Source organism: Dipodomys merriami, unplaced genomic scaffold, assembly GCF_024711535.1.
Source record: "Dipodomys merriami isolate MVZ:Mamm:240054 unplaced genomic scaffold, mDipMer1.0.p SCAF_146, whole genome shotgun sequence".
In the NCBI taxonomy this organism is placed as follows: Eukaryota; Metazoa; Chordata; class Mammalia; order Rodentia; family Heteromyidae; genus Dipodomys; species Dipodomys merriami.
The window spans coordinates 2660946-2687519 of record NW_027202782.1 but is presented as its reverse complement, the minus strand read 5'-3'; the positions used below and the strand labels follow the sequence as shown (position 1 = coordinate 2687519).

The 26574-nt window shown below is 44.7% G+C and overlaps 1 protein-coding gene across 6 annotated transcripts in view; it reads left to right on the top strand.

Annotated features, from left to right (window-relative positions):
- Clasp1 (cytoplasmic linker associated protein 1) overlaps nt 1-26158 on the top strand; it is a 273785-nt gene extending 247627 nt beyond the window's left edge. For all 6 annotated transcript variants that reach the window (XM_070021888.1, XM_070021887.1, XM_070021886.1 and 3 more), the window contains 5 exons: nt 171-361; nt 2075-2203; nt 14793-14999; nt 16970-17086; nt 23210-26158. In XM_070021888.1, coding sequence (XP_069877989.1) covers nt 171-361; nt 2075-2203; nt 14793-14999; nt 16970-17086; nt 23210-23296 — 731 coding nt within the window. In that variant the 3' untranslated portion in view covers nt 23297-26158. The remainder of the gene's footprint in view (nt 1-170; nt 362-2074; nt 2204-14792; nt 15000-16969; nt 17087-23209) is intronic.
- Nucleotides 26159-26574: the final 416 nt, after the last annotated feature.

Genomic DNA, 26574 nt, shown 5'->3' with positions numbered 1-26574 from the left:
AGCACAGAATACCAGTGCTTGACAGCTGGTCTGATTATTTCCACACTGACTTGGTGAGGAGTTCTGCTGGGTGTTAGCTGGAGCCGGGGAGCAGGGGGCGTGGAGTGGCAGGTGCAAGAGCTGTGTGACTGCTGTTTCCTTGTGAGGTGATGTCTCGTATGTCTCACCAGTGCCCATCGATCACTCTGATCTGGTAGCTGACCTGCTGAAAGAGCTGTCTAACCACAACGAACGGGTGGAGGAGCGGAAAGGTGCCCTGCTGGAGCTGCTCAAGATCACACGAGAGGATAGCCTGGGCGTCTGGGAGGAGCACTTCAAGACCATCCTGCTGCTGCTCCTGGAGACACTTGGGGACAAAGACGTAGGCACTGGCTGGGTCTAGAATGACTCCTTTCCATAGAGCGGGTTCTTTCTGGTTGGGGTTAGCTTCAACTTTCCTTTGTGGATTACACTTGCGGCTCACATCAAAAAACATGTATTTGTTCAGTTTCCACAGGGTCTCTGAGTACCTATTGAGTATTGTTTCTCAGTGACTCTCTGTGTGCTAGCCTACGTGCAGCTAGGTCCGTGGTAGTTAAGGGAAAACTGCTTCTTGCAACCAAGGATTTTAATACAGAATTTCTTAGAATTTCATTAGCTTTCTAATGTAGCCTATTAGCATACACGTTCTTCTTTGAATTTCACCTTTGTTTCATATGAGGTTGAGAAATCGAGTTTATTTTCTTAAAGGCCTTATTAAATATTGCAGTCCATGGAAGTCCATCCTGGTTCACCCCTATGTGTGTTAACAGATCCAGTAATCCTAATTGCTGGACAAGTGACAAGTGCCACCAGTGTAACTCATGTAATATTAACTTTAAAATAAAATACTCCTCATGCTTGGACATTTTGCCTGTGACACAAGTCCATGTCATATACACGTACACTTAGGTATCTCTTAAAGGGAAAATGATCTAGTCAAAGTCCTGCCTTCTCTCGCCTGTAGAACTGGTTCCTTGAATAGAAGGAACCTGGAATAAAACTTGGGAATTACAGAATTAAAATTTAAAAGTGATAATCGTTCTCTCCACATTTACTTTGCCTGGGCTGGTAGAAACAATAATAAAGTGTACATAGTGAAGAGCTAGAGGGCTTGGACTTGAAGGAGAGCCAGGAAACTAAACACAGTGCACAGGAACAGGCCAGCCCGAGGGTCACAGTGGTAGTGACTCCCAAGGCAGGTGGGGAAAGAGAGGGCAGTGAATGCCATGGTAACTGGAATTGTTTCCTGATATTTAGGATTAAGGGTTTGGTTTAGGGATAAGTAAAGACAGAAGGATAGCAATAAAAGATCTGTATTAACTTTTCCTAAAACAAAGTACTGGCTATGGAAGCAGTTACACTTGGCTGGGCTCTATGGGGAGATAAATGATGTCACTCACAGGGCAGGTGAGTCCTGTATTAGTGTGCACATTGTACAGATGAGTGACAAAGAATCAGGATATACTTCTTGGCTCTGTTTAGTGTAAACTCCACTATCTTTTCTTGAGATTAGGAGTCTGTTTGGCATGGCTTTCCTCCAGGCACATGACTTGGGCCTTAAACAACTCAAAGCCTGTCACATCTGTGATCTCATCACAAAGCTCGGGTATAGCCACAGGTCACCAGCTGTCCTCAGTTGTGGCCTTGCAAGCCAGGTCCATGAAATTGTTGGATGGTTGCAACTTGTCCTTGAGTGTATTTAACAGAGGATAACTTGTTATACCTAAGCCCCAGGACATCTACAATCCCAGGAGACTGATAATGAACTTAGGTACATCCTGCTCACAAGTATTAGGCACATTCAAGAAGCTTTTGTGGGTCCCTCCTAGGTCCTGGGTCCTGAGAATGTCACCACCAAACAGAGCACTTGCTCCCCTTGGATCTGGCTATCCAGAGAGCCTGTGTCAAATAAACCATGCGATCTATGTAGAGGGCTTTGTGATGTGTCAGGGGACTCAGAATCGGGTGCCATGGCCTTGGGGACCCACTAACCAGTACATGTGACTATGTTCTGTTTATTGTTTAGTAAGGCTTCCTTTTCTTTTATATCTAGCATTCAATTCGAGCACTGGCACTGAGAGTTTTACGGGAAATTCTTAGAAACCAGCCAGCAAGATTTAAAAACTATGCGGAACTGACGATCATGAAGACGCTAGAAGCCCACAAAGACTCTCACAAGGAGGTGAGCCAGTCCTGTGACAAAGCTGTTAACCATGTGGGGCCAGGAACAGCTAGGCATGGAGAAGGGACTGGGAAACAGTACTCAAGCTTCAAAAAAAAAAGTCTCTTAAGCTGGGAGCTAATGGTTTATTCCTATATCCCAGTTACTCAGAAGACTGAGCCTGATCTTAAGGATTGGGTTTGAAGCAAGTCCAGTCTGAAAAGTCCATGAGATTCCTTCTCCAACTGAATGGGGGGGTGGGGGAGAATCACACTAGAATTGTGGTTCTCAAGTGGTAAGAGCACCAGTCAAGCAAGCAGGCTAAGCAAGCAAGCCAAGCAAGATAAGGCCCTGAGTTTTAACCCTGGTACTGGGAAAAAAAGGGTCTTCCTTTGAACTCAGCCCGTATTGTACAGAGTGAAATTCCTGTTGCTGACATCTGGGCTGAGGAGCTACACATTTAAAATGCCAGCATCCCTGTGGTTCCCAGGCCCCAGCACTTCAGCCTACACTTCGAGGAACAGGCAGAATGTGCCTCTTGACTTACAGTATGCCAAGGAGGGAAGGTGGGTCCTTGGTGTCACTGGTTAATTGCTTGTGACTTGATTTACCCCTGTGGCTCCCAAGTCCTTGAAGTGGCTAGAGGCCTACAGAGAGTGGGAAGCTATCTTCCAGGTGTCAGTTCCATAACACCATCCAGGAATAGATACTGTGGGAACAGAATCTCAAATTTAAGACTTTAGAAAACTTCAGATGACAAACAGTAGTTGAGTTACAACCACTGGTTCAGCTCAACCTCTTGGCTCCAGAGTAACTGTTGGGAATCTGGCTTGGATTAGGGGATTTGGGATTAGAGTAGTTCTTATCTACAAAAAAAAAAAAAAAAAAACAAGACCCTAAGGGTAGTTTTTCTCTTGGTAGTTGTCTGGCTACATGAACAGTGACTGCTTTGACCTTAGAAGTGTAGCTCAGCAAAGGCCGGGCTCCTCCCCCGGCTGGGCATCTCTTCACCTGCCAGCCACAGCACAGCACAGGGTACATAGGTGGAAATGTGCTTTCCCACTAGTTACTTATGTTTCTAAAACCTGGCTTGGTTGCATGATGTTTGAATAAAACACTTTCCATTTATAGTAACTCACCTGAAAATGTAAGGAAGGCCTGGATAGACTACTAAGATGAAGGAGGGTTCCCAGGAGCCTGCCCATTCATTAACTGGTAGAACAAAGATATATATACATATATATATAATATACATATATGTGTATATAATATATATAAGATACATATTATATGCATAAGATATATATATGAGATATATATACATATATGTGTGTGTATATATATATATATATATATACATATATACACATACATATGTGATAAAGGACAGCTAGGGCAGGAAATGTGGCTTAGTGGTAGAGTACTTACCTAGCATGCATGAAGCCCTAGGTTAGATACCTTAGTACCACATAAACAAAGAGCCAGAAGTGGCACTGTGGCCCAAGTGGTAGAGTGCTGCCTTGAGCAAAGAAGCTAAGGGACAGTGCCCAGGCCTGGAGTTTGAGCCCCAGGACTGGGGAAAATAAATAAATAAATAAATCGGTAGATAAATATAGGCTTGCTGAAGCCTGTGCTGGCTTTTTTAAAAACTATAACGTCTTTTCTTAATGAGATTTCATGATCATATATTGAAGTGAAATTGATGATCTTTTATCTCTAGATGAAAAAGGTTGTTAATTGTGCTTCAAATGGGAGAATAAGGTGAAACCTATTCAGCGGTGGTATTTTCTGACCATCCAGCTAGAAGGCGTCCATCTTTAAATTGGGTATCCCCAATCTTGAATGCTTTGATAGTAGACTCTCAGAAATACAAGTGAATAGAAATAAGTTGTCTGTTGGCCATCTACTGTTTCCTTGGGGCATTTTGGGTTCTCTCTGCAAGATAAGAAATTAAAGAGAGGACATCCTTTAGTAAGAAGGTCTCTGAAATTTCCCAAGGGAGGAAGAGAGTAGGCAGTCTACCTCAGATAGTTAACCCGAAACTAGTTAGCAGCAGTCAGTTATCCTGAAATTCCTGTAACCCAAGGGCACCCTCACAGCTGTCACTGGTGACCTGACACAGCCAGTGGAGAGACATTGTGCCCTGAAAGGCACTGTGTTGGCAGGCCTGACTGCTTTGCTTTTTTTTTTTTTTTTTTTTTTTTAGCACACTTTGATTCTTCTTCCTCATGAAACTTCATGCTGTCACATTGATATTGCCAGAAGCTGCTCAGACACCTCGATAGTTAGATTTTAGGTTTGTTTTTCATCTTTCTTTTCCTTTCAAGTTCTTTGAGTCTTTTATTCTAACCAATCTGTCTCCATTCCTGGTTTCTGCTTTCTGGGGCAGATTAGTTGTATATGTAGAGAATTTGTATGGTGGCTATCTTGTTATTGATATATTAATATTGAACATTATTTCTCTCTAGTCTCATGATATTTTTCTCATCATGACCTTGTAGACCTCGGTCTGAATGGAACCATCATATTTTCACAACCAGTTTCTCTATCAGAAGTAGTCTGTTTTCAAAGACATAATCTGTTTTTCTGGTCTGATCACTACTTCCAAAATGTGTTCATCCCAGGGTGTGGCTCAACTCTGGGTGAAGATTCCTTCTTAGAAGAAGTGAGGAGGTCTCATCAGGAGATGAGACTATTTTACCAGCCACCCTCTCCTGCCAGCACACCACCACACACCATGGTACTGGCTAGGGAACTGCAGCAACCCAGAACAGCTTGTAGACAGTTTCTGGAGTTTCTGTGGTTTGTAGCGGTGTTAACATTTAGCAAACACATTAAAGAGTGGTGAGCCCTTATAACCTTGAGCCTACTTTCTTTTTTTTAAAGGTAACTTCATTCATTTGAACTCTTCTCCATTGGGCACTTGTAGTCCTCGTTGGGGCTAGAACAGAATCACTCATTTGATTAGTAAGAAGAGAAAAGTTTTAGTACGAGAATTGGTATTTATGAAGAGATTCTGGGGCAATGTAAACTATGGATCTAGAGACAGAAAACCTAGACACTAGCCTGAAATCTGATTTGATTCTCCTCTGTTATCCATGTTCAGTACCTTTAGATGACCCTAAAGAAGCAGGACTACATGAGAGTAGTCATGCTTTGGTAGAATTTTTTTTTTTCTGTGTATGCCAGTACTAGGGCTTGAACCCAGGGTCTGAGCACTATTCCTTAGCTTTTTTACACAAGGCTGGCACTCTACCACTTGAGCTCTAGCTTTACTTCTAAATTTTGGGTGGTTAATTGGAAATAAGAGTCTCATGGACTCTGCTGCCTGGGCTGGCTATGATCCTCACATCTCAGCCTTCTGAGTAGCTAGGAATTACATGTGTGAACCACTAGTTTGTTGTTTTTTTTTTAAGTCTTATTGTGTAGCTCAGGTTGGCCTTGAACTCCTGATCCTTCCTATCTCAGCTTCCCAAAAGCTGAGAATATAGGCATATGCCACTGTACCTGGCTCCAGCTCATCAGACTTAGGGGGTTTTGGTGGGTTTTGGGGGGGGGGTGCTTTTTTGTTTGCTGGTTTTTTGTTTGTTTGTTTTGCCAGTCATGGGGCTTGAACTTAGGGTCTGGACACTGTCCCTGAGCTTCTTTTGCTCAAGGCTAACACTCTGCCACTTGAGCCACAGCACCACTTCCAGCTTTTTCTGTTTATATTATACTGAGGAATCACACCCATCATGCATGCTAGGCCACATTCCCAGCCCCAGACTTAGTTTTTATGAATGTTGCCATGTTAGCAAATATTTAGTTACATTTGCCCACTGAAAGAGGAAAAGGTCACCTAACTGTAGTGGCACACCCCTCCCCAGTAGATCCCAGCTACTTGAGAGGCTGAGGCAGCTTTGAGCCCTGGACTTTAGGCCCAATCTGGGTGACATGGTTAATACCCTGCCTCTTGTTAGCATCAATTCATGACCTTATATTGTCACCAAACATTTGTCACACACTATGAATGTTGGTTCTTTTGGCATCAGAATCGAGCTTCAGGTTGCATGGCATGTTTGGGGAAATTGGATTCTCAAATAAAAATTAACTATTCTCTCTCTAGGGATTTGGGGAGACGGGGGCATGCACATGTACACACCAGTCCTGGAGCTTGAACTCAGGGCTTGGGTGTGTCCCTGATCTTTTGCTCAAGGCTAGCACTCTGCTGTTTGAACCACAGTTCCACTTCTGGCTTTTTTTGATGGTTAATTGGAGATAGTCTCATGGACTTTTCCCTGGCTGATTTTGAACTGCAATCCTCAGATCTCAGCCTCCTGAGTCTGAGTATTTAGGATTACAGGTGTGGCCACCAGTACTCAGATCCCTAGCTGAGTACTGATTTATTTTTAAATCATTTGCAGTTAAAGTTCATATTTTATAGCGTCAGAGAATTACAAAAGCAAAATCAGAGCAAAGTTACTTTTTCAAAGATAAGAGCACTTCCTGGGATTAGCTGTCTGGCTTTGCCCAGCCAGCAAGATATGTGTTGTATAGTTCTTTGGACATATACTGAGGCCAGAGAAAAGCAGTGGTGTACCAAAGATCATTGAGCCGGTGTTTGGCTTTCGGTAGCAACTGACGTCCCTAACCTAGCCTGTGGCCACTGGTCTCTGCATTCAGGAACAGCCCTGAGCAGCCTCTCAAGACAGCAGCTGTATATACCCATGGTCTTAGGAAATAGTATACCACAAGGGCCTAGAAAAGTCACACCACCTCTCCGGACCTTGTTTTTTCCTTATCTGTGGTTATCTGTGTCTCATCCACTTCCAAGATAAAAACACTTGCTATTGAGTAACACACCTAAGTCCTTCTAGATTCAAAACCTCCAGTTTTCCACAGACCCAACCTTGGGATTTGACCAGAAACCTCATTTCCTTTGGAAGTTCCTGTTTTTTAATGAACAGACCAAAACCAGAAATCTAGATAGTTTCATTGCCAACCCAGCCGTCTAATGCTGAGAGCACAAGCTCTGGTCAGTGTTTTGTCCCTGACCAACGGGAGGGGCAGGGAGTAAAGAAGCAGCATTCAAACTTATTCTGTGGTTGAGTTCATTGTGGCAAAGACTCAAGGTATGCTTCTGAGAGTGTGGCACTGGGAGCCTGGAGCTGGCTAGAATGTTAGAATTGTCAGGAAACAGAACCTGAATAGGAAGGAAGAAAACTTGGCTCAACACTGAACAGCTAGGTGAGACTTCAGGAGCACTGCCCCTCCGGTCACATCATGACCTTGGTGTCAGGTGGGACCTTTCCTAACTTCCAGGATTTTTGCAGTGGGCCAAGGCCAATGTCCAGTTCTGAATGTCAACATCCAGGAGAATAGTTCCCCCTCCCTGGTGAGCTGACCCTCCTGGGAGCCAGGGGTGATGCCTGCCCATCCGCTGACAAATTTTCTAATGGCAGAACCCCCAAGTTTGCAGTTGGAAGACCTGGGTCAGCACGTCCCTGTTCACTGGCTGTGTCCAGCACTTTGGACATCTGAAGGCACTGGGCAGGGAGGGCAAGTGCTTTGTGCCCTGCCCCATGGGGCCCACATAAGTCAGGTGAGGTGGCTGGTGCTGCTGAAAACTGAAGATTGTGCTATCTTAGTCTTCTTCCATTGAAGAAAATAGACTGGTTTGAATAGAATTGTCCAGTGTTTTATAGAAGCAGATATAACCACATTTCTCTAAATATACCTAAGAGGCAAAAAGTTCAACTGAATAAACTCTTAAAAAATTCCAAGTAGAACTATGACTTGTACACTTGGGCCCTAGCTGTCTGTCCATATGCGTGCCGGCCCACTGTCGGTGGTAGTCTTTGAAGATGGACATTGGAGTTAGAGCCTTGCCTCTGCTTCCAGTGTCCCACCACTGAGGTGCAGCTTTTCCTGGGAAGCCCCCTTCCACACCTCTCTATTTTCCCCTTCGGACCTAGTTCCTACCCACGGGCTCCCAGCTGAGCCTCACTTGAAGGAAGATACCTTTGCCCTGGATTGGCTTTTCCAGGCCATGCTGTGGCAGCTGTCCTGTTGGAAGCCACTACCCCATTTAGTGGCCCCCATTTAGTATCTATGCATTTTTCATGACAAAATACTTATTAGGATGAGATGTATAAGGTTCTATAATCCAAACCAGTCTTTTATTGTATTTTTAAATTTTTTTTGTTTTCTACAAAATAATTTATTTTTTATTGTTTATAAAGGTGATAAAAAGGAGTTACAGTTATATAAGTCAAGTCATTTGGACAATGTCACCCCTTCCCTCTTTCCCAGTTTTCCCTCCCATTCCCACCCACAAGTTGTATAGTTCATTTTCAATATAGTATCCAGTGAATACCACTGTTTGTCCCTCTATTTCTGTGTCTCCCCCACACTCCCAAAGACATATAAACAAAATGAACAAAAAGAAAAGGAAACAACCAGCAGCAAAAAAAAAACCCAAACCTCTGTTTCCATTTCCTCTAGTTCATTTAATGTTTAATTCTTCATTCAGTTCTCCCTTTCATTTTCCTAAGGAGGAAACTAAAGCCTGGGAAATAGGAGAGATTTATTCCCAGATCTTCTGGCTAGTTGATCACAAGGTAGCCCCCAACTCAGGCCTCCACAGGGAGCCTGGGCTTTCCTCTCTGCTCCCTCTGGTATTGAGCCTGGTTAGAGGGGAAATTGTCTGAGGACCAGGTCTATGATCACCCCATCGAAGTCCCAGTTACTGTGCCAAACATGGGTGTTGGTCATTGTACGGAGGAACATGAAAAGTGTAGCCATCATGTTTTTCATTAAGGCCTTTCTGGCCATTACCAGAAGGTGGCGCCAACCTTTTTCTTTCCAAAAGATCCAAAGTGATCCAGTGCTCCGCTGTGAAGTTTTTTTGACTTTAGATATCATTGTTTTTGGATCTCTGCTTTTTTTTTTTTTTTAACTCAACCAGTTCTTAATGCATCTGAGACAGAGCCAAATCAAACTTCGTGAACTTAAAACATGCAGTTCAAATGTCGAGAACTTCTGTACTCTAAAGGAAAGAAACCTGATCCCTAGGCAAACATTTATCAGTATTGAGCAGTGATCCCATTTTCTTAAAAGAGGAGATATGTCGGCAGCTAAGTAAGGAAATTGAGAGTTCTAGGGCAGTCTGGGCTCCATAGCAAGTTCGAGACCAACCTGGGCTATCTAGTAAGACTTCTGTTTCAAAATCCTACAAAAATTAAAATCAAAGACTAGGTGTGAAAATTATACATTTCCTAGCTATCACTGACACTGGGAAGGACGAATTAATGTTTCTGAACAGAAATGAACAAAATCAGAATCAGAGCGGTTTGTCCATTTGGAGGCAAGTCTACCTGCTTCTGCTCTCCTTGAATATGTGCCTCTTTCCAAAATGCCATCGCCACTCCTGGCCCCCTTGTCTACTAAGCAGTTTTGCCTTCCTTCCTTTCTGTTGCCTATGTTTGCTTTTGCTCTGTTTGCTTACATTTATAATCTTTGCTTCTTATGTTACATAGAACACAGGGTAAAACCTAAAGTTCACCCTGAGGTAGGCAACCTGCCAAGGCCAGGGCTTGGCATATGGAGGGAAGTCAGAGTACCTACTTGCCTTGCCAAAGCCAGTGCCTATCTTGGGGAACTGTCTCATCCCATTAAAAGAGAGGGCTTCAGTGCTAGGCACCGGTGGCTCACACCTGTAATCCTAGCTACTCAGGGGGCTGAGATCTAAGGATCACAGTTCAAAGCCAGCCCAGGCAGGAAAGTCCGTGAGACTCCTATCTCCAATTAACCAACAGAAAACCGGAAGTGGTGCTGTGGCTCAAGCAGTAGAGTGCTCGCCTTGAGCTGAAGAGCTGAGGGACCGTGCTCAAGCCGAGTTCAAGCCTGAGATGGCCATTGTCAGGTACCCTCTGAAACCCTCAAGTTAGATGCTTTGTGGAAAGCTTTACACAAGCACCCTCTAGAATTCCTGCTTTTTCCTCAGAGTGCTTCTGTTTTCAAGTTCTTCTGGGCTTTAGCTCACCAGATCTGAGCCAGTGTTTATCCAGCAGCTCACTGTTGAACCTGGATAGCATTGGAGACTGGGAAGAGGGAAGAGAGAAAGTTCATGGCTGAGTTCTCCCAGTGAACCTGGATACTGATGCATTGCCTCATCTCACTAGTCCCTCCTGAATCCCGCAGGTACCAGAAGCTTTATGCTTCTTTCTGTAGAGACTGGCAGAGACACTCCTGGGACTTTGCTCCCACTGTCTCCAAATCCGCCCAGCTGCCTCCACCTCCTGTATTGACATACAGTGTTTTCTAACTTAAAGTTGGACCAACTGTATCACCTAGTGTTTTCTGACCCTTTTATTTGTTTTCCCCAAGTTTAAAAACCAACGTCCTAAAGTTCCTCAGCTTCCTCCCAAGTGGTGCTTGTGCACAGTGGTTTCTTGTAGTAGAAAGTAGAAAATACAGTCTCATTCCTAAGCCTGGCCTCCTTTGCCTCCCACCCTGTGCTCAGCTTGTCAAGAGCTTAGCCATTCTAGCTATCCCCAGTGAGATCTGACATGTGGCATGAGAGCAGCTTCAGGGATGAGAGGAGGGACAGACAGACAGTGGCTTGATAGAGCTCCCTTTACCCTCTTTACACACATAACTGATTGTGTAGTCCACTGCATTTTTTTTTTTTTTGTCATGGGGATTGAATTCTGGGCCTGGGTGCTGTCCCCCAGCTCTTTAGCTCATGGCTAGCACTCTACCACTTGATCTACCGCACCACTTCAGGTTTTCTGAGTGGTTTATTGGAGATAAGTCTCACAGACTTTCCTGCCTGGGCTGGCTTTGAGCCGTGATCCTCAGATCTCAGCCTTCTGAGTAGCTAGGATTACAGGCGTGAGCCACTTGCATTTGGCTTCTACCGCATTTTTATCTCCTGAAATACAACTCCCTGCAGGTGGTTTTCACAAGGCCCAGATTGGCCATTTTGCATGTGTTTTGCCTTCTCTTTTATGATCTGTGCTGGCTTCATCCTCAGAAACTGTAAGTCTAGGTGGCATAAATCTGAGGGGTCTGCTACAACACTGACAAATATTACCGAGGTACGTAGTTCAACTTTGTATCTGGCCTCAGGGGACAGAGAGGAGGCTGCGATGGAATCTTGTCTTCAGGGAACTTTTCATCTTGTGAGAGATGTATTTCAGATACTTACAAGGCACCTGATGAAAGTGTGGAACAGTTTAAAACAGCTAAGGCTTGGGCTAAGCAAGTGTCTTGCCATACCCTGAAATGAACTCTTATATGCCACACCACACCCAGAGGCTTGGTTCTTCCCACCTCCATGGCCTGATCCCTGAGCTCAGTACCTGACACATGGGAGACACCTGCTTAGTATTGGTCGAACTGACAGCACAAGTGGAAAGCAAGAGGAAGTGTGGGAGAAAGAAAAGAGAGAGAATAAAAAAGGCCTGAGGCTTAAGACTAGAATATGACTCTTAAATAAAATTACCTGTCCAGTACTTCTGCACTCAAGCTGATGAGCACATGGTAAGTCTTGAGTTTAGCCAGCTATGGTGGTTCACACCTATACTTCCAAGTGGGAGACTAAGGCAGCAGGAAGAAGAGTTCCAGGCCACCCTGGGCCTTGTAGCCAAATCCCTGTTTTCTGACATGCATATGTAATATTTACCCCTGATACATGCTGGTCTGGGGCTCTGTTTTGGCTCCTGAAAGAGCTGCTATATAACCATATCGTGAGCCCTTACAGGAGGGCATGTTGTCCACCAGGTGAGGGTAGGGAGTGACTATATTGTGTGCATGTGTGTGTGCATGTTGGAACTGGAGCTTGAACTCAGGGCCTCACTCGCTTGCTTAGCTTTTTCACTCAAGGCTAGTGCTCTACCACTTGAGCCACGCCTCCACTTCCAGCTTCTTGCTGGTTATTTGAGATGAGACTCTTTCAGTTTTATCTGTTCAGGCTAGTTTTGAACTATGATCCTGAGAACTCAGCCTCCTGAGTAGCCAAGATTAAAGCTACCAGTGCCAGTGTAACCTTGTTTCTTAGCCTGATAAGTACCACACAGAAAAGCTGACTTTCCCAGAAAAAGCTCAGGCTACCACAAGAAATGATCATGACATTAGATGTCAGGGAGAAAGGGCTTCTTTGGATAGGGATGTGTCCTTAGGCAGATAAAACAGAACTCGTTAAATACTCATCAGTACTTACTTATCAGTAAGTAAGCTCGGTAATACTGGTCATCACCCAGGCTTCCTGCACATCAGGCACAAAGAGAGAGTCCAGCTGCTGCCCATGTGGTTAGGAGAAAACAAATATGAAAGCATCACCAAGAATTTAAAGCTATCTGCCACTGGGCCTCATTGGGTGGTTATGGAGGCTGGTGGTGGGCAAGGCTCATATGCTAGCCACATGTGAGGGATAGTAGGTGTCCAAGCTCAGAAGAGGGGTTCTGGGAACAGGAGATGAGAAGCAGAAAACAGTGACTGTTACAGTCACTTTGGTATCATCACAGAGCTCCTACCCCAGGCCAGGGCTAGAAAGCAGTCAGGCAGACATCAGAAGGGCTGCCTGTCTTGACTGTTGCCTTCTGTCAGCCCCCTTCTGGGGCCAAGGCTAACTGGACCATCTTTCCCCCTGGCCTCCAACAACATTTCAGGTAGATTTCCCTGCTAGGATTTATTGTGAGTTTTTAATCCAAGACACCCAGAACCTTGTCATCATAAGAAAAGGAATATTAGCCTTTAGTGTGTTTCTTTCTGGGTTAGAGCAGTAGATGCCAGGTGCTGGGCATAAGTAGACAAAGCTCAGGTGGAGTTTGATATTAAAAACCCACTGTTAGTGGCCTGGCCTTCCCAGAATGTGTCAGGTTTTTTTTTTTTTTAAAGGTGAGTGCAGCTGTCAAGGCTTGGAAAGGAGTTCCTTAACTTCAACAGAACATGATCAACATGGGACTGAGGATGCATATTCCCAAATTGAGTCCCATTTATAGAGTAGTACAGCAACCAGGGCAGAGGAGCCTGGAGCTTACATGGTAGGCAATACGTCATCAGAGCCTCAGAGCAGCACATATGGTCGGTGAGCTCAGGCGTAGAGTCTGTGTCTAGGTAGTCTGTACACTATTTTCAGTGGTCAGTGTTCCCTTCGATCCCTTCCCTAATTGAAGCCTCCAACCGGACATCTTTGTGGCTACTGCCAAGTTCTGAGCAGAAGAGAGCAGTACAAGGGTCTTTGTGGAATATGCAGTCCATGGCTTACCTTGGGAGAAAAGCATTGCATTTTAACTATTTCATAGACAATGAATATTTATGCATTGATGTCTTTATTTACCTATCATTGCAAAAGTGTGTGCTCCTGTGCTCTAAGGAGTAGGAAATAGCATTTATTGAGTTCTATATCTTCAATTCTTCATCTCTGAGGTGCCTCTCATTTTACAAATGAAGAAGCGAGGTGTGAGCACTTAAGCCTACCATGGTTGGAATTTGGATCCACCTCCCTAGGTTCCAAATGGTTCTGCTTTGCCTTCTTCACACCCTTCCTCAGTGGATTTTATACCCAGCTCCTGTCTGTTTTATGAGAGGGGCTTTTGTGGCTCTTCAGAAGTCAGACTGTTCCTGAAGCAATTCTTTTGTGTGCTATCTTAAAATTGCAAGATGAGGAAGCACTATGAGTACTGACCCCTGGAGAGGCAATTTTGTACATGAGATTCCTCAGGAAAACACATCCAGAAGCTTTTCTGGAACCACCCTGCTGCCTTGCTGTTCAGCCTCTCTAAGGTCTTGTGTATGGAAGGCACTAATTTCCCCCCAGGCTTCAATCTAGTCCCTTCCACATGGGTGCCCGCTAGCCCTTGGAAAGCACTTCTGTTTTAAAGTTTGAGAGGGTGAAGATCCTCCAATCCTGTGAGGGTCACTATGTAAGTGAGCCTGGTGGGGCTCACCTACATAGTGGGGTGGGGGGGCCGCGGGCACATTTGGAGAATCACTTTGCCAGGATTTTCCAGAATTCACCATGTTCACCTTTGCTTGTCCCACAGGGCTGGGTGCTGGCTGCAGCTTCTCAATCCACCCCTGCCCTGCAGGCTCACCTAGAGAGTGACCCTCACAGGATTTGGAGGATCTCCACCCTCTTGAACTTGAAAACAGAAGCACTTTCCTAGGGCTCAGGGGCACCCAGGTGGAAGTGACTAGATTGAAGCCTAGGGGAAATTGCCCTCCAGTGCTGGATGCTGGTGGTACACGCCTATAATTCTAATTATTCAGGAGGCTGGGATTTGAGGATTGTAGTTCAAAGCAAGCCTGGGCATGAGACACATATCTCCCTCCACGTAACCACCAGACAACCAGAAGTGGAGCTGTGGCTCAAATACTAGAGCTCTACCTAGCCTTGAGCTTTTGAAACATTAAGGCCCTGAATTCAAGCCCCAGTACCACCAAGAAAAAAAAAGAAAAAGAAAAAAAATCACTACTCTGCTTTTACTTTTATGAGCAGTATTAAACAAAGAGATGGGTACGTGCAGCATGAAGTAGGATCAGTGCTTGGCTTCTGAGTGAAGTCAGAGGTGTTGATCCTTCTCTCAGGGCGCATGGGGCTCACCGGGGAAACCCTGTGTTTCAGGTGGTGAGGGCTGCCGAGGAGGCTGCATCCACGCTGGCCAGCTCCATTCACCCGGAGCAGTGCATCAAAGTGCTCTGCCCCATCATTCAGACAGCTGACTACCCCATCAACCTGGCTGCCATCAAGATGCAGACCAAAGTTGTGGAAAGGATCGCCAAGGAGTCCTTGCTGCAGCTCCTTGCAGACATTATCCCGGGCTTGCTGCAGGTGAGCATCATCCCTCTGGGGTTGGCTGAGGTTTGACTCAGGGGCAACTCAACTTGACATCACAAGCAGCTGCACCGGTAGGTGGGAAAGGCGCCTGGGGGACCTTGTCCTTAGGATCTGCGTCTTCTGAGCTGCTGCAGGAAATTCCTGGCTGCCTAGAGCTCTGGCTCACAGAATGAACTTTCTGTTTAGTGTAAGCATATTTTGATCATTGCTTTGTGTTTATTTCTTCAACACACCCTTACTGCCGACCTCCTGCAGTCCCTGCCCTGGGCCAGGAGGCCACAAAGTGGAAATCCCTAGTGAAGCTCTTATGCGTGAGACAGTGAGTTAGACAGGTGTTACAGTCAGGTGAGCTCTAGAACGGCACTGCCTCATGGGCTTTCCAGCCTGCTCGAGGATACAACATAGTCTCACAGCAACCAAGTGACCGTGCTGTGTGCTAAATTGCATAAGTCACTTCCAGTTTGGGTGGGGATGGCAGGGGCTTCAGTGGGGGAGAGAGGTCTTGCTTTCCATTGAATACATGCTACTGTTTGCTGGGCACATGGCTGGGGATTACAGACTTATTATTGAGGGCTGATTTGTTCTGGAGGGTGAGAGGCACCAAGGCTACAACGTTGTGTTTGGAGACTAGCATCACCTTTAGGGATGGGCTGGGAGGAGCCAAAGGCCCCAGGAATCATTGGAGGGGAAAGTTTTTTCTTTTTTCTTTTTTTTGGTCAGTCCTGGGGGCTGAACTCTGGGCCTGGGTGCGTCCCTCAGCTCTTCAGCTCAAGGCTAGCGCTCTACCACTTGAGCCACAGCACCACTTCCGGCTTTTTTCTTCTTATGTGGTGCTGAGGAATCAAACCCAGGGCCTCATGCATGCAAGGCAAGCGCTTTACCACTGAGCCACCTTCCCAGCCCCGTTGGTTTTTTTGTTTTTGTTTTTCAATTTTATTATTGTTATTATAAAGGTGATTTACTGAGTGGTTATAGTTACACAAGTCAGGTAATAAGTAAATTTCTTTTTGGACAAGAGTTTTTCTTTAAAGACATTTTCTTGCCGGGCGCTGGTGGCTCACGCCTGTAATCCTAGCTGCTCAGGAGGCTGAGATCTGAGGATCGCAGTTCAAAGCCAGCCTGGGCAGGAGAGACTGTGAGACTCCTATCTCCAATAAACCACCAGAAAACCGGAAGTGGCGCTGTAGTTCAAGTGGTAGAGCGCTTGCCTTGAGCTGAAGAGCTGAGGGACAGCGCCCAGGCCCAGAGTTCAAGCCCCACGACCGACAAAAAAAAAAAAAAAAAGACATTTTCTTTTTTCTTATTTTGGTGGTACTAGGGCTTACACTCAGGGCCATTATGCTTTCCTGGCAACTGCTCTACATCTTAGCCATACTCTAGCCCTTTGTATTGCTTTAGCTCTTTTTTAGTTCTTTTTGCTGAGGGAAGACCTCAGACCGTAGTCCACCTGCCTATACGTACAGTAGATAGGGTATTGGCATACCTAGCCATACCTCCCTTGTCAGTCACTAACTTCTTGCCCAGCTGGCCTCAACCTGTGATCCACCCAGTCTCTGCCTCCCTGAGATTGCAAGTGTGGACACTGAGCTCAGCTAAAGGCATTTTCAGACAGGAAGTTTGCTTTACCATTGGGAGAAATGTGGATGAAACCAGTTATTTTTCACTTTCATTTCCTTGGCTCATTTCGCCTCTCTCCTTCTGTCTTTGGGCTGACTACCTGTTGCAAAGCTGTGCCTGTGTGCAAGCAGGCCTGCCTGGCCCTTAGCACCTCCTGCCACCACACCCCAGGAACCAAGTCACTTTTGACACGAGTCTGGGGTCAGTTTCAGGTCTGAGACATAGGTGGCTGTTACAGACAAGTCCAAGGTTGAAGCTGGAGGGCGTTTGTGGAAGTGTTACTGGAACATTGGCTGCAAGGCAAGGCTTTGATCTGCTTTCTTTTTGTGTCCCCTTCGGCTCTCTAGGGTTATGACAACACCGAAAGCAGTGTGCGTAAGGCCAGCGTGTTTTGCTTAGTGGCGATTTATTCCGTAATCGGAGAAGATCTGAAACCTCACCTCGCACAGCTCACAGGGAGCAAGGTGTGTATAATGTTACCTGCTGGTGCCACACCTGGGCCCTGCCAGCTTGTCATGAACCTTTTGTGGCTGCTCTGGGCTCCACACAGGATTTTCTCATCAGGTGTGTTATAACTAGACCTTAGGTTTCTAAGAGCATTTTTCTGAGGTGAAAATGACCAGTTATGTAGGGAAGTCATTTTAAAGTGGTACTAACATGATATACCAAGGTTCATTTCAATTCTATTCTTGAAAAGGCAACTTTGTTTCTACTTTATTCACAGTAGAAAAACAACTTTTGTGTAGAATCACTGAGGAACTTTACCTAAGCACTTAACAAATCACTGAATCAGAACTGAGTCTCTTCTAGACATCAACAGTAGGAAGAACTATCCCCTGTGCCCACCATGGCCCTTGCCATGCACTGAATCGCCATGATCAGCATGGCTGTCCCCTCCAGCCTGCCCAAGAGCACAAAGATATTGCCTCCAGGAACTGGGTTCTGACTCTGCTGCTTCTCATGCACACAAGAGAAGAAAATGGGTCAAAAGGACAATGAGTCCATCAAAGATGAGAGTAGTTGAGTGCTTTATGGTTAAAAGTTGCTTTAACACACACACACACACACACACACACACACACACACACACACACACACACACACACACACACACACACACACACACACACACACACACACACACACACACACACACACACACACACACACACACACACACACACACACACGCGCGCGCGCGCCAAGCATCAGAGAGTAGTTGAGTGCTTGCTTTATGGTTAAAAGTTTCTTTAACACACACACACACACACACACACACACACATACACACACACACACACACACACACACACACACACACACACGACAAAAGCTAAGCACCAGAGGCTCATGCCTGTAATGAGCTGCCACTCAGGAAGCTGAGATCTGAAGATTGTGGTTCAAGGCCATCCATCCTGGGCAGGAAAGTCCATGAAACTCTTGTCTCCAATTAAGCACCATAAACACTGGATATGGAGCTGTGGCTCAAGTGGTAGAGCATTAGCCTTGAGCAGCAAAGCTCAGGGAGAGTGCCAGGGCCCTGACTTCAAGACCTAGGACAGACGGACACACACACACACACACACACACACACACACACACACACACACACACACACACACACACACACACACACACACACACACGCACACACACACACGCACACACACACACACACACACACCAAAAAAACACAGATCTTACATGCTAGAGCAGGTAAGCATGAGAAGAGGCATAAATTGGAGGCAGGGTCTTGACTTGAGAGAGGAGACTGGGTGGACTTGGGGAATCTGGGGCTTTGTCATAAGAAACACCCTCCCCCCCCGGGGGGGCAGGGGAAGGGATGGTCACCTATGTAAAAGCTTGTATGCTTGAGTTGAAAAATTCCTGGGCCAAGATATAGGTACAACTCTCTATAGAGCAAAGCTAGTGGAAAGCACCCACCCCTGTTCCTTCTGAGAGAAGGAATTGGCTAATGGTACTTAATTCAGCTCAAATGAAGTTGCTTATCTCACACAACTAGGGGTGAGTTTCTCCAGAGTTTTGGACAAACAGCTGTGCCTGTATCCCATATTGGATTTCACTCCATACACACTGGTGTCTGTTACCTGTCCTGTACTGTTAGAGGTTTCACAGACAGCAGCCCTGAATGCCACCATCCAGAGACCAATAGTACTAATTTCTTCTCTACACACGACCAGATGTCCCCTGAAGGACAAAATTATTTTTCATTGTGTTTTAGGCAAAACTGTGTATGTAGAACTGGCAAGAGGACTGGAGAGATGTGGATACATCATTTAGGGGCTCCATTACCTGATTCCAGTTGGCAGTTTCACCCTATGCCCCTCCTCATCAAATCCTTTCCTAACCACCAAATGAGAAGTACTAGTTTGTAAAAGTTGCCCAGCCCTCTGTGGGGCCTAAATGCCTCCTCACTCCAACTTCCATCAACAATTCACAGATGGTCTAGCCACAGTGGGTGGGGGCTTGGACGATAAAATTTATCTAGTAATAATAGACGTTTAACAGATGTGTGGTTTGCACACATTTTTTCTCATTCTTTGAATTACCACTTAATCTGTTAATAGTGTCTTGGTGCACAATTTTTAAAATTTTTGGAAGTCCACTTTATTTTTTTCTCTTGTTGCCTGTGTCCAATTCAAGAAATCAATGCCAAGTTGACTCTTAAGAAGCTTTTGTCTTTTTTTCCTCTAAGAGTTTTATATTGTAAGCTCTTACATGCAGGTGATCCATTTGGGATTATGTTTTGTACATGCTCTTATATAAGAATTGACCTTCATCTTTTTGCATGAGGATATCTGTTCCCCAGCATCCTTTATCCAAAAGATTATCCTCTCCCCTTTAATGCTCGTGGCATGTCTTAAGTCATTTGGCCTTCTGGAGAGGACTTATATATGGGCTCTCTATTCTATCTGTTGATCTATATATGATTATGCCCATATATTATACCCATACTGTTTGGTTTTACAGTATAAGTTGGATCTCTTGAGATTCCTTACAAATCCAAAATTGATTGGTTAATTTTAGCAAAACTTTCATTGGAGTTTTGTGTGTGTGCGTGCACGTAACATACACGCACACACACACCAGCACTGGAGCTTGAACTTGGGAGACTCTTGCTTGGTCTTTTTGCTCAAGACTGGTATCCTACTACTTGGACCACAGCTCCACTTCTGGCTTTTTGCAAATTAATTGGAGATAAGCATTTGATGGACTTCTCTGCCCTGGCTGGCTTCAAACTGTGATCTTCAGATCTTAGCTTCTTGAGTACCAAGGACTATAGTTGTGCCACCAGTGCCTGGTTTCATTGGAATTTTTGTTTTGAGTTGTATTGAATGCATCTCTTTAGGTGGTAAAACTACTTACTATATCATGATATAACTCTTCCAGTCTATAAATATGGGATGTTTCTCTTTTTACTTGTTTCATCTTTAATTTCTTCTAGCAGCATTCTATACTTTTAATTAAATGAATCTTTTTCCTCTTTAATTTGTTTTATTCTTTTTGATGATGTCATATCTGACTTATGATGTCAAACATGAATTCTTTTCATAATTTACTTTTGATTTTTTCTTTTGCTATTTTTGTTTAGTTATTTGTTTTTCCTGAGCTGGCAAAAAAAAAAATGCTACTCATACTGTGCCACTGAGCTATAACCCTCACCTCACCTTGCATGTAGTTTTGCTTGTTAATTTTTTTCATCTTCTTTGTTGAATTCACTTCTAACAGTTTTAACAGGTATGTGTGTATGTAATCTTCAGGAATTTCTGTATAAAATAATATCTATAAATGAAAGTAATTTTAGTTCTTTCCATCTTTATACACTTTTCCTCCTTGAATAATTGCTATGGCTGGAGGATCTAATAACACATTCAAGTAGTGAAAGCAGGAGCCTGTACACGGTTCCTGTTCCTGATCTTAGAAAAGTTTTCATCTTTCTCCTATGATTTTTGTTATGAGGTGAATGTGTTGGATTTTTTCCTTAAATTTGTTGACATATATTACGTTGATTTTTATAAGATGAACCATCCTTGCATTCCAGAAATAGATCTTAACTTGGTCATTATGTCATTATGTATAATATTTTTAATTTGCTACTGGATTCCATGTAGTAGTGTTTCATTAAGAATTTTTACAGGGCTGGGAAGGTGGCTCAGTGGTAGAGTGCTTGCCTTGCATGCCTGAGGCCCTGGGTTCGATTCCTCAGCACCACATAAGCAAAAAGAAAAAAGCCAGAAGTGGCGCTGTGGCTCAAGTGGTAGAGTGCTAGCCTTGAGCTGAAGAGCTGAGGGACAGCGCCCAGGCCCAGAGTTCAGGCTCCACGACTGGACCCAAAAAAAAAAAAAAGAATTTTTACATTAGTGTTTATAATATATATATATATATATATATATAATATATATATATATATATATATATATATATCTTTTATATATATGTGGTATATTGGGGGGGGGGGTAAATAGAATGTTCCAGTGGTGGCTCTCGGGTTTTGGCAACAAGATAGAATGAGTTGAAAAGTATTCTCTCTTCAGTATCTTGAAAAAATTTTTAGAAGAATTGGCATTCTCTAAATGCTTGGTAGAATTTACCAATGAACCTTGTATCAAGTTCTGGCTTTTCTTTGTGAGATTTTTGATTGCTGATTCAGCCTCCTTTTTCATTACAGGTCTATTCAGATTTTGTCTTTCTTTGTAATTCTAACTTGATTTTTATTCCTAGAAATTTGTCCATTTCATCTGAGTTATCCAGTTATAAGCATACAGATGTTCATAGCACCCTCTTACAATCCTTTTTTATTTCCGTAGAATCCATGATAATAGTGTCCCACATTTATTTCTGATTTTAGTAATTTGAAATCTCTTCTTTTTCTGAGTCCATCTAGTTAAAGATTGGTCGATTTTTGTTGATCCTTTTTAAAAAAGTGAACTTTCAAGTTCATTAATTTTCTATTGTTTTTACTTTCTATTTCTTTATTCTAGGGTTTAATTCTTTCTGTTTTTTCTATTCCTCTCTCTCTCTCTCTCTCTCTCTCTCTCTCTCTCTCTCTCTCTCTCTCTCTCTCTCTTTCTCTCTCAGCTGCTGCTCCTGAGGCTTGAACTCTAGGTCTAGGCTCTGAGCTTTTTTTGCTCAAGGCTGGCGTTCTACCACTTGAGCCACCATGCCACTTTGGGCTTTTTCTGAGTAGTTTATTAAACATAAGACTCTCACAGGCTTTTCTGCCCAGGCTGGCTTCAAACCACAATCCTCAGATCTCAGCCTCCTGAGCAGCTAGGATTACAGGTGTGAGCCACAAGAACCCAGCTAATTATTATTTCTTTTCTAATTTCTTCAAAAATAAAATGGGGAAATGAGGCCAATCTGGGCTGGGCAGTCAGGGGCTGGCAGGATATGGAAGAGGAGGAGGACGAGGAGTGAGCTGAGGAAGAGATAGGGTGGACTACTCGCTTGGATGGAATTTGGGGGCAGTTGATCCTCTGAACAAGGAATTACAGAAGGAGCTGTGAAAGCATCTTCATTGCTCTTTTTTTTTTTTTAATCAGTCATGAGCTTGAACTCAGGGCCTGAACACTGTCTGAGAGCTCTTTTGCTCAAGGCTAGCACTCTACATTTGAGCAACAGCTTCACTTCAGGTTTTTCTGAGTAGTTTATTGGAGATAAGTGTCTCACAGACTTTCCTGCCTAGACTGACTTTGAACCACGATCCTCAGATCTCAGCCTCCTTAGTAGCTAGGACTATAGGTGTGAGCCACCAGAGGCTGACCATTGCTCTTGATTCTACTGGTGGTTCCAGTGTCACATAACTAATTAGTGGTAGAATTGATTCTAGATCTCCATTCAGTCTATTGAGCTTAATTAAGCATTAAGGCCATGTGAGTAGTGACAATTGTCATATAGCTCTGTCTACTGTGGTATGTAGTTGAGATTCTAAACAAAAAGGAAGCATTGGTTGTATAGCAGGTAGTAGAGTGAATGGTTGGCATGTGCATGGAGCAGGAGTCTCTCCCCAGCATTGCCAAAAAAAAAAAATAAGTGTGCTGAATGAGTTCTGTGAAGTATTGAACTACAGTAGAAAGAAGAAGACACCACCACAGACTTCCAGTGGGCAGCTAGGTAGCATTCGCTGCAGACTCCATTTGTGCAGCATGGCACAGCATAGCTGTGTGTTCCACCCTCTACATATACAATATGGTATCAACAGCTGGGACAGTGTGTGGAAGATCCTGTATGGGAAACAGATGAGGACACCAGACTTCTACCTGGTGCTTCAGAGGGTTGCTCCTCCACTGCCTACACTTTGTTGGGGAGAGATGCTGCCATTGTGAGGCCTGTGTTGTGTGGTAGTGGTATTCTGCAATACTGTGTCTAGCCTCACCTCCTCCCTGTCTGTGGCCCCAGCTACTGCAGATTACCCTGCCAAGCAGTGACACGGAGTGACTGTGCCATGCAACCCAGCCAGGGGACTGGGACAGAGTTGTTTCTGGTTGTCACCATAGTAGTGGTTTCCCCTCATTTCCTCCCATTGCTTATCCTCCACCCCTCTCATTTTTGTCTTCTTTCTGCAGATGAAGCTTCTAAATTTATATATAAAGAGGGCCCAGACTACCAACAGCAACAGCAGCTCCTCCTCCGATGTGTCCACACACAGCTAGTGGCAGCGCCATGGCATCCGCAGACCCGATGTGATCGGTGGTGCCTTGGAGACCCCCCCATCCACCGCCCGGTCAGTGCAAGGAGGCCGCACATATTTATTACAATCAGTATTTTGGTCCCTTCCAGCTTTTGTGTAGAATCTTACTGGTATTGAATGTAATGGAAACAAGGCCTGTGTCACAGTCTTCATAGAAACAGGAGTGAGAAACGAAGAGCCATACTTACACGTCTTGTACCGCCTGCTGAGATCACAGACCATGTGTGTGGGGTGCAGTTCCAAGACCCCAGAGCGCTCTAGCTGTACCTGGTAGACAGTAGCTTTTTGATTTTTCTTTTTTTTTTTTTTTTTTTTGGTTAATTACAGCTTTGGGGATGGGACAGGTATTCCTTTGTGTTACCCATTCTTAGCTTATATGTGGCCTGAGGAGGCCACGCCCCACCCCTTCCCCAGCCCATTCACAGAAAGTGTATTTGTTTAGCTTGTGCTTGGAGACCTTCTGAAAGTAGGATGCTATAATTCAACCAGGAGCAATCCTGAAGCTGGCCTCCTAACACACATGGAATTTGCTTCTTATAGACAGGAGTGGGCGGCTTCAGTGTAGTCAGGAATGCTCCTAGTCTCCTCTCAGCCCCCTCTGATATCTCCACAAATGGATCCCTTCCCCAGACCTGCCATTGGAAAGAATTCTAGATGTTTCTGTCCAGATTCAAATGTAAGAGTAACATATAGCATTTTCATGACACACATGAGAAGGGTCTGTTTCCTGAGATTGTGGGGGGTACAGTTGTGATGGAGGGTGGGGGGGACTGTCTCCGGACCCCAGATAGGTTCTTTTCTCTCCCCTTAGCTTTGCTAAGCTGCCATTGAATGTTCTTAGTCTGGCAACAGCAACTTCACCTTCCTGGTTTTGGCTTCTATTTAATTTGGGATTAAGAGCAAACTAAAGTGAAGGGAGACGAGGTACCAAAATCCTTATCTTGAATTCTGTAAGCCGAATGACTTCCTGCATGGTGAAGCATGCCAATTAAGGAAGATATAATCATGATTTTTTATTAGATTCTTTTTATTAGATTCTGGTTCTTTTAACTTCTTGAGGGTCTGATTGCTCCAAAGAAAGTAACTATAGTTTTGGAGTCTGGTTAAATGTTGAATAAAATTCTTATGCAAAATGGCAGTTCTTCATGCAATCATGAAGACTTCTGTCGCCACTTACTTTTCTAATTGAACTGATTTTTTCCATGAGAAATAAAAAGCTCCCTACCCCCCAGACAAAGTCTTGTTCTTGGCTCAGGCTGACTTCAAACTCAGTTGCCTCAGCCTCCTGCCTGTTAGATTGCAAGTATGTGCCACTATTCCTGAAAAAAGGTTTCTTTTGATGTTACTTTTGACTATTCCAGTGCAGACACTCAAACTGAAACTGGAGCTGGGCACCAGATATGTGTCTCTTACCCCAGATCCCACCATCCACCTTCTCTGCCCCTCCAGATGGGCAAGGAAAGTAGAGAAGGACAGATAACTGGGCTTGGAAATAAACACTGAAAATGAAGGCCCCTGACATCCAAGTGTTGGGATGGTGCCTTACACATGCTTAGTGTCCTGCTGCTCAACTAGGAAACTGTAGGGGGGTGTGTTTTTAATGGTTCGCTATTATTGAGGGACCTTGGCCCAGAACACAGCAAAGCAGGCCTTACTTTGCAGGATGAATACTATTTATGTGTGTTGGTAGTAGTCCATTAATGGGATTTCTGTTCTACACTCTCCAAGAGTAAAGGGGCTCTGAGTCCTGTGGCCATCCCCCTGGTGTGTAGCATTGTGTCCTGGCCAGGTTACTTACGAATTCTCTCAGACCTTTCTCTGGAGCGCTCTGGTTCCAAGAATGCCACCATGATCCCCAGTGTGGTTGGAAGGCTCTTCTGGAACATTGCTTGATGTCCTCACAGCATTCATAAAGGGCTAGCCTCGAATGCCACTTTGATCTCCTGACTAGAGAGAGATGCCGTCACTCCTCACATATTTTGGCCTCAAGCTGAAACCGGCTGCCCACTGCGCCCACTGAGGAGCCTCGCCTGCCGCCAGCGTCTCACGGAGGGCAGCTGCCCGGCCACCGCCTTCCACCCAACAGCTGCCTCGCCTTGCCACCGCCTCCCCATCACCCACCTGCTGGGTCTTGAGACCCCCTACCCCAGGGGCCAGGGGACTGTCATTCCACCTGCTTCCCTTCAGGCTGCTGCCTCTCTTCTCTGGCCACTGCTGGGCCACACTGCAGGTGTGGTGACCCTGGGGGCCCACAGCTTTCTTCAAGTGCTTTGTGTGTGCTTGGCAGGCCCCATGCCGCCTCATGGCTGGGTCTGTCTTTTCTATGGCTCACCACTCGCTACCACCCACCTGTTCAGGTAATGCAACTGGTTTTGCCTCACAAATCTTTTTCTTTCCGTGTCACTCTTTCCTGACGAAGCATACTATTACACTTCAAAGGACAGCAAAGAAGAGTGTTGTAGAACCCCACCGGAACTCTGCTAACCATGTTTGGGAACGAAAACAAATGCTCTGAAAAATATCAGCCACCAGAATAGTTTTGTTGGCACTGTGTTCACACGCATGGTCCCCACACCCCTAAGCTGGGTGTTTTGTTTTGTTTTGTTGTTTTGTTTTGCGGGGGGGAAGAGGCTTTCTCATGTTACATCCATATCTGTATTTATATCTTTATTTGTTTCACTTCCAAGTGTATCATGGCAAATGTACAGATTTTTTTTTGTTAATAATGTGCTAGGATTTGCTAAAAAAGAAAACAACAAAAAAAAAAAACTTTTGAGTTTGCCCTAGAATAAATGAAACTTAATTCCGTTTCTGGCCTTGATGTCGTCGAAGCAGCCCTTTCCTGGCATGGCTCATCCCCCTCTGCCTTCACAGCCAGCTGTGTCTGCAGAATCTCAGATGACCATGGCAAGGGGCAAACACCTGAAATGTCCCCCAGACTGCCATCCTTGGAACCCACCACTGTCGGGGCAGAGGGGGACTGGTACACCATGGGTTCTGAACACCAGGAGTACTCCATGACTGGATCCCATCTCCTTATCTGAGCAGTGAGAATACTAATTTTCAAAATGTTGGCAAGGGAAAGAAAGTCTTAAAATCACTCCAGAGGTTCTAGGCACCAGTGACTCATGCCTATAATCCTAGCTACTCAGGAGGCTGAGATTTGAAGATACAGTTCAACACCAGCCCAGGCAGGAAAGTTCATGAGACTCTTATCTCCAATTAACCCACCCAGAAACC